At 53.9% G+C, this 7,853-nt stretch overlaps 1 protein-coding gene across 1 annotated transcript in view; it reads left to right on the top strand.

Annotated features, from left to right (window-relative positions):
- SPTBN4 (spectrin beta, non-erythrocytic 4) overlaps window positions 1–7,853 on the top strand; it is a 75,984-nt gene that overhangs the window by 62,205 nt on the left and 5,926 nt on the right. Inside the window, 8 exon segments of the mRNA XM_015560940.1 lie at window positions 96–226; window positions 681–885; window positions 1,778–2,158; window positions 3,371–3,615; window positions 6,230–6,368; window positions 6,462–6,546; window positions 6,912–7,108; window positions 7,695–7,847. Of these exon segments, the coding sequence (XP_015416426.1) occupies window positions 96–226; window positions 681–885; window positions 1,778–2,158; window positions 3,371–3,615; window positions 6,230–6,368; window positions 6,462–6,546; window positions 6,912–7,108; window positions 7,695–7,847 (1,536 nt within the window).

The raw sequence follows: 7,853 nt of genomic DNA, 5'->3' as shown, positions 1-7,853 counted from the left end.
GGCAAGGTGCGCCCGGGCTCGGGGTGCGGGGGTCTGGGGGCGCTGGAGCCCGGGGCCGGCCGCTGCCGCCTCACCGCGGCGCCGTGTGCCCACAGGACGAGCAGAGCACCCTGCAGCTGCTCAAGAAGCACCTGCAGCTGGAGCAGGGCGTGGAGAACTACGAGGACAGCATCGCGCAGCTGTCGCGCCAGTGCCGGGCGCTGCTGGAGTTGGGGCACCCGGACAGGTGGGCAGGCGGGAGCCCTCCCTGAGGTCGGGAGTAGGAGTCACATCTGGGAGGCCTGGACCAGGGTGAGATCGGAGAGGGGGCACAGGGCTAGACCTCCGTCCACACAAGCCTGGAGGTGAGGAGGATTGGCTGCGGACTCAAGTAGGCAGTCAGGAGCCCCATCCAAGCCACTGGAGGGCAGGGCCCTGGCCGCAGATAGAAAGGCTGTGGGGAGGGGTGGGAGCTTAGGGAGCGTAAGGAGGCAGTTTTCCCCGAGTGCTGAGATGCTAGTACTGGGTTGACGGACTCCAACACTTGCAGAAAACAGAGTCCTGTTGGAGGAGTCCCAGGGAGCACTGCCCTACCTGCAGGTTCAGAGGAGACAGCCATGCCCTGGGAGGGTGGCGGGGGCCTCAGCTCTGTCCTTTAAGACTCAGGGGCTCCATCTCTGCCCCGCCCTGTCCCCCACCAGCGAGCAGATCAGCCGGCGGCAGTCTCAGGTGGACCGCTTGTATGTGGCGCTCAAGGAGCTGGGCGCGGAGCGCAGGGTGGGCCTGGAGCAGCAGTACTGGCTGTACCAGCTCAGCCGCCAGGTGGACGAGCTCGAGCACTGGATCGCCGAGAAGGAGGTGGTGGCTGGCTCGCCTGAGCTTGGCCAGGACTTTGAGCATGTCACGGTCAGTAACAACAAGAACACCAGAGGCTACTGTGTATGCGACTGAGGTCCTCTGGGCCTCCGTTTCTCCATCTGGAATACCAGGATAATAATAGCACTTACTCATGGCTCTGCTGTAAGCCAAATGAATTAATATGCAGTAGTCCCCCTTATCCACGGGGAATCCGTTCCAAGAGCCCGGTGGATGCCTGAAACCAGGGGTAGTACCAACCCCTATATATACTATGTTTTTTCTATACATACGTGCCTTATTACTTAAGGAAGCATTGGGCAGCTTCTCTTTGGCACCTCCAAATTGCCAGCAATACAACGCTTGTGCTTTGGGGCCATTGTTAGTACGTTAAGGCTTACCTGAACACAAGCATTGTGATAACGTGAGCGTCAAGTTCAGAACCTAGTGGCTACTGACTCCAGGCGGGGAGTGTACAAGGGGGGAGATGCTGGACAAAGGGAAGATCCACGTCCCGGGCAGGACGGAACGAGACGGACTGAGATTGCATCATGCTACTCAGAATGGCGACAATTTAAAACTTATAAGTTGTTTATTCCTGGAGTTTTCTATTTAATATTTTTGGACCATAGTTGACGGCAGGTAACGGACACTTTGGAAAGTGAAACCCCAGATAAGAGGGATAGCTGTAACGTAAGGCACTTAGGACAGTACTTGGCACACACAATGCCTAACACAGTGAGTGTTATTATTTCACCTTATTATTTTTATTATTGTTGTTACTATTATTGCTGCAAAGTGCCCCGTGTTAGATGTTATGTTTTATTATGACTCTTATTATTATTATGACTGCTATGACTCTGACCTGCCATCAGATGGTGGGCTGGAGGGACCTGGTGTACACACTTGTGCCCATGCTGTGCCCCCCACTCCCTGGTGGCAGGTGCTGCAGGAGAAATTCTCAGAGTTCGCCAGTGAGACCGGCACAGCAGGGCGGGAGCGGCTGGCAGCCGTGAACCAGATGGTGGATGAACTGATCGAGTGTGGCCACATGGCAGCGGCCACCATGGCGGAGTGGAAGGATGGGCTGAATGAGGCCTGGGCTGAGCTGCTGGAGCTCATGGGCACCCGGGCCCAGCTGCTGGCCGCCTCTCGGGAGCTGCACAAGTTCTTCAGCGACGCCAGGGAGCTCCAGGGGCAGATTGAGGAGAAGCGGAGGCGACTGCCCCACCTGACCACCCCGCCTGAGCCCAGACCCAGTGCCAGCTCCGTGCAGCGGACTCTCCGAGCCTTTGAGCATGACCTGCAGCTCCTCGTGTCCCAGGTGGGGTGACGGCGGCCAGGAGGGAAGGTGGGAGGGCCTGGGCAGCATGGCCAAGGGAGGTGGGCAACACAGCAGGCAAAAATCAGGCTGTAGAGCATTTCAAAATTAGATGGTGGAGCAGATACTACAGAACAGGCAGAAATTAGATGGTGGGCAGGTAGGAAACGGCGCCCAGAAATCAGACAGTGGCAGAAAAGAGTGGTGCGTTATGTCTGATTAGACAGTATTTCCAATGCAGTTGGGCAGGGATTCTCCTCCAAACTGTGAAGTGAATCTTACCCAAATTCAGATCGTCTAAAGGGGATTGTGGAAGGGTTAAGGGAAATGTGGCTGTGGGCAGATGGAAAGTGGACAGCAGGTCTCTGATAGAAATCATATGATTTTCCTTAACAATTTTCAATGGGGTGTAGTTAATGGAAATTGCACAGGAGCTAATAGAAATCAGGCAGTGGGTCTGACAGGAACGGGGAGATGGAGCTGAGAAATCATATGGAAATGAAACTGTGGGCCTAAGAGAATTCAGACAGCAGAACGGAAGGAAACGGGGTGCAGGCATAATGGAAGGCAGAAATTGGACAGTTATTTGTTCATAAATATGTAGATGACTTTTAGAAACCAGGCAGAGAGATTGATAGTGATTAAGTGGTGGATCTGATAGAAATGCGGTGATCGCTCTAAGGTTGAATCAACAGAGAGTGAGTCCAATAGAACTCACACAGTAGAACCAGTGGGAACTGGGCAGGAGACCTGACAGTAATCAAATAGCCATTCTGAAGGAATTTGGGCAGTAGCAGGTAGGTAATGAGTCTGAAAAAAATTGAGTGAAAAAAAATGGACAGCATGTCTCATAAACATTGAGAGGGAAAGAAATTTCCTGAAAGAAATCAGATCAGCCTGAACCATGACAGAGGTGGGCCTGAGAAAGGTCTACAGACACTAGACATAGAGCCTCAGACCAAAAGAAAGCAGAGCGTGAACTGAGAGAAATCTGGTGGTAGGTCTAAAAGAAGTCAGAACCCAGGTAAGTCAAAAAGAAAGGCAACAGGTAAGGGAAACCCAGTCGTGCTATCACCAGGGTGCAAGCTTCTTACGTTGTTAAGCTCTGTACCCAGCCAGCAGAAGGGGGAAAGAGAGGGCGGAGCCTGGACCCCATGGAGGGATGGTGCTCTGGACTCCATGGAGGCCTGGTGCTCGACCTGGCGTGCCCCTCAGGTACGGCAGCTGCAGGAGGGGGCAGCACAGCTGCGGACGGTGTATGCAGGTGAGCACGCGGAGGCCATCGCCAGCCGGGAGCAGGAGGTGATGCAGGGCTGGAAGGAGCTGCTAGCAGCCTGCGAGGACGCCCGCCTGCACGTCAGCTCCACAGCCGATGCCCTGCGATTCCACAGCCAGGCCCGGGACCTGCTCTCGTGGATGGATGGCATCTCTGGACAGATTGGAGCAGCTGACAAGCCCAGGTGCTCCTCATCCCACCTCAGGCTTCCTACCTGCCTCTGGGCAGCCACCCCCAGCCCATCAGTGGTCCTGTTCCTGTAAGAATCACAATAGCCAATACTTGCAAGACACCTCTGTGTGCCAGGCACTGTTATAAATGCTTTATGTGTATTAAGACCCCTTGTCAGGCCTAATATTGGGGGCTCATAGCACAGGGCATCTTTGTGCCTTCTCTCCTTCCCAGGGTGTCATGGCATGGGACGGGCTGCAACCATGATAGGGACAGGGAGGTGTGGACTGTATGTGTGGCTTAACCTGGTAGACATTAACTTGTTGCTTACATAACGGTTCATGTGGGTGTCTGGCAGAAGCCTGAACCAAGTGATAGGGAGCTAGGTCCTTCCATCACGCTGCCCTGTGAGCCATTTCCTGGACCCTCTGGGTCCAGCTGCAGATGAGGAAAAGGGGATCACATGGGAGGTTTTAGGAGCTAAGCCTGCACTCACATAGCGTTGTTTCTGTGACTGTGAGGCCTTGAGCCTACATTCGTTTACTCAGCAAATACTTATTGAATGACTACTGTGTGCCGATAGTGATGAAGGCCAAGCCCCTGCCCTAATGGGCTTATATTCTGAGGGTGGAGACAGGCAACAGATAAGTAAACAAACATGAATGGGCTTATATTCTGAGGGTGGAGACAGGCAAGAGATAAGTAAGCAAACTTAGACTAGAGGCCCAGTGCATGGATTCGTGCACCACTGGGGTCCATCGGCCTGGCCTGCAGGGATCAGGCCAACACCAGCTCTCCTACATCCCCTGTGGGGTCCTGGATTGCGAGAGGGTGCAGGTCAGGCCAAGGGACCCCACCAGTGCACTATTGTGGCTGGGGAGGGACTGTGGGAGGGCTCCAGGGCGTGTCCAGCCTGTCTCGCCCAGTCCTGATCGGCCAGACACCAGCAGCAAGCTAACCTACTGGTCTGAGTGTCTGCCCCCCTGGTGGTCAGTGCACATCATAGCAACTGGTCGAATGGTCGAACGAATGGTCAGACACTTAGCATATTAGGCTTTTATTATATAGAATAGTGATAAGTGCTCTGAAAAAAAGTAAAGCAAGGGAAGGGGATGAGGTGCTAGCTGGCAAGGCTTTTCTGAGGATGTCAGGTTTGAGACCTGAATAAAGTGATGATGAGTTGGGTAAGTTTGGAGAGAAGGGTTTCCAAGTGCAGAGGCCCTGATGAGGTAGGTTGTGGCCAGGCGTGTTTGAGGAAGAGCTAGACAATCATTGCGGCTGGATGGTAAGAGTGAGGGGAAGCGTGGAATGGATAGGAAATGAGGTTTGAGGGGCAATAGGGTCTGGTGAGGCGTTTGCCTTTTCTCGGAGTGAGATGGGAGCCGTGGAAGGGACTAGAGCAGGGGAGTGATGTGATGTGATGTACATCTGAGAAAGAACACTCTCGATGCCTCATGAGAAATAGTGTGGAAAGCAAGGCTGGAAGCAGGTAGACCAGTTAAGAGGCTGCTGTGATAAACCAGTGAGAGATGATGGTGGCTTGACCCAGTGTGGTGGTTGTAGAGGTGGGGAGAAGTGATTGGTTTCAGGAATTTACAAAGTCTCTTTATTATGAAAAATTTCAAATATATACAGAAGTAGCTATAACAGATAATGTGTGTGTAACGAACACCTAGCTTTAACAACTATCAACATTTGGCCAATCTTGTTTCATCTCTGTACTCCCTCCCTCACCCCTTGCTGAGTTATTTTAAAACTAATCTCAGGTGTCATATCATTTGAGTTAGCTTCAGGGGTGGAGGGAAAAGGAGTCACAAGGGAATGACGGGTGAGTTTACAGAGCTGGAGAATTTCAGAGGAGAATCAGATCATTCTCGATGGTCTAGGTCTCAGGTAGAAATCATTACAATGTGAATCCTCACAAATAAGTTTGGGCATTTTAAGTCTTATAAAGCTATCCTTGCTGACTGGTGGAACATTCAGAAATGTGGAATTTGTTTTGGACACATGACAGCTGAGAACAGCACTGTCCTGGTGTTATACAACGCAAGCCAGAGATGTGAACCACACCCATACTTTAAGATTTTCTTGTAACCACATTAAAAAGGTAAAAAGAAGCAAGTGAAATGAACTTTAGTAATTCATTTTATTTCAGCTGGTAAACCCAAAACACTATACTTTCATCTTGTAGTCAATATTAAAATTATTGAGATATTTGATGCTTTTTTATAGTAAATAAAAGATGGTGTGTACTTTGTACTTCAACACATCTCAGTTCAGACCAGCCACACTGCCACCACGGCCAGTGGCTCATGTGTTGAACAGCACAGACGTGGAAGGTTAGAATCACTGGCTGGAGGAACCTTCAGAAGCATAGCTTTAGGAAACTGGAAAATGTTGGCTATTGAAAGCCTAACTTAAAATCACAAAGTGTGACATTGCAGCAGCCTGGGAAAAGCTGGAGTCATTGAACGAGGGGAAAACCTTGGCCTTGTTCATAGGAGGTGGGAGTCTGGAGATGGTGTGGAACTGTGGCCTCGGGGTTTGGACCCCACTAGAGCTGTGTATATGGGGGTGAGGGGGGCGGGAGGCTGGCTGTGCTCAGACCCTGCCACTGCCTGCTGTAGGGATGTGTCGTCCGTGGAGGTGCTCATGAACTACCACCAGGGCCTGAAGACCGAGCTGGAGGCGCGGGTGCCGGAGCTGACGGCCTGCCAGGAGCTGGGGCGCTCTCTGCTGCTCAACAAGAGTGCCATGGCCGATGAGGTGGGGAGGGGCGCAGGGGGTTCCCCTCCGCTGTCTGTGTCCACTGGGGTGGGAGCCGCCCTGACGCCTCTCCCATCTACCCACCACTCCCAGATCCAGGCACAGCTGGACAAGCTGGGAACCAGGAAGGAGGAAGTGTCTGACAAGTGGGACCGCCATTGGGAGTGGCTGCAGCAGAGTGAGTGGGGGCCCTGGATGCACATGGCTCCAGGGCACAGGGACCTTCTCCACTGTGTTTAGAAAGGCCCAGAGGGTGACACAGGCCTGCTTTGCACACTATTCACAGCTCCCCAGTAGCAAACATGAAGGCCTGGCAGGGTAGACAAGGGGGCTGTCTTGCCATTGAAGCTCTCTGGTGGCAGATGTTTAGAGGAGAAGCTGGTGCCCTCAGAAGTAGCCCAGCCTCATTCCTGCAGAGCTCAGAGAGGTGCAGGCTGGCATAGAGGACGCCAGGGGGGTGCGGAAGGGCAGAGAAGACAGCCACTGCCCCGTGAAGGGCCCACAGGTGCCTCCAGCACCCTTACCCCACATGTCTCCCCTCAGTGCTGGAGGTGCACCAGTTTGCCCAGGAGGCGGTGGTGGCAGATGCGTGGCTGACAGCCCAAGAGCCACTCCTGCAGAGCCGGGAGCTGGGCAGCAGTGTGGACGAGGTGGAGCAGCTCATCCGGCGACACGAGGCCTTTCGCAAAGCAGCGGCAGCCTGGGAAGAAAGGTTCAGCTCTCTGAGGCGCCTGACCACGGTCAGCACCCCGATCCTGCCCAGCCCCGCCCCACCCCTCTATATGGGACAGGCACCCTGGTTCTCCATGCTCAGAGCTCTGTCAAGTCAGGCCCAGACAGACCCTCGCTGGCTCCCAGTCTTGGGGGGCGGGGCCGTAAGAGAGAAACCTGTCACCAGGCAGAGACAGTCCAGACTGGGAGGGGGGGGCACAGAGGCCGTGGGAACTAGAGCACGTGGCCTGGCCTGGGGGAGTCTGATCGGCGACTTAAAGAATGAGGAGGAGAGAACATTGTCGTCAAAAGTCTTAAGGTCCTGGGAGGGGAACATTGAGGAAAGAGCCAATGGGGGTCAGAGAGGCACCCAGAGAAAGTGTGGTTTAGCTGATTCTGAAAAGAATACTAGGTGTTTGCTGGAGAAAAGTGGGACTTAAGTTCCTAGCAGAGAGCAAAGCATGGGTGCAGGCCTGGGCCAGGCTGCCTTTTCACCAATAAAAACTAATGAACTGGGTGATCAGGCAGACAACCCAGAGCTGCTACCCACTCCCCGCCCCCCCCCACACACACACCCACACGCCCTCCACCTGACCCTGACCCCTCCACCCCCAGATCGAGAAACTCAAGGCTGAACAGAGCAAGCAACCGCCCACCCCTCTGCTGGGGCGCAAGTTCTTTGGGGACCCCACGGAACTGGCAGCTAAGGCGGCACCCCTGCTGCGACCAGGGGGCTACGAGAGGGGCTTGGAGCCCCTAGCCCGCCGGGCCTCG

The sequence above is a fragment of the Myotis davidii genome, unplaced genomic scaffold (assembly GCF_000327345.1).
Source record: "Myotis davidii unplaced genomic scaffold, ASM32734v1 scaffold736, whole genome shotgun sequence".
Taxonomy (NCBI): Eukaryota; Metazoa; Chordata; class Mammalia; order Chiroptera; family Vespertilionidae; genus Myotis; species Myotis davidii.
Note: the sequence above shows the minus strand (reverse complement) of the source record. Positions and strands in the feature narration are given on the sequence as shown.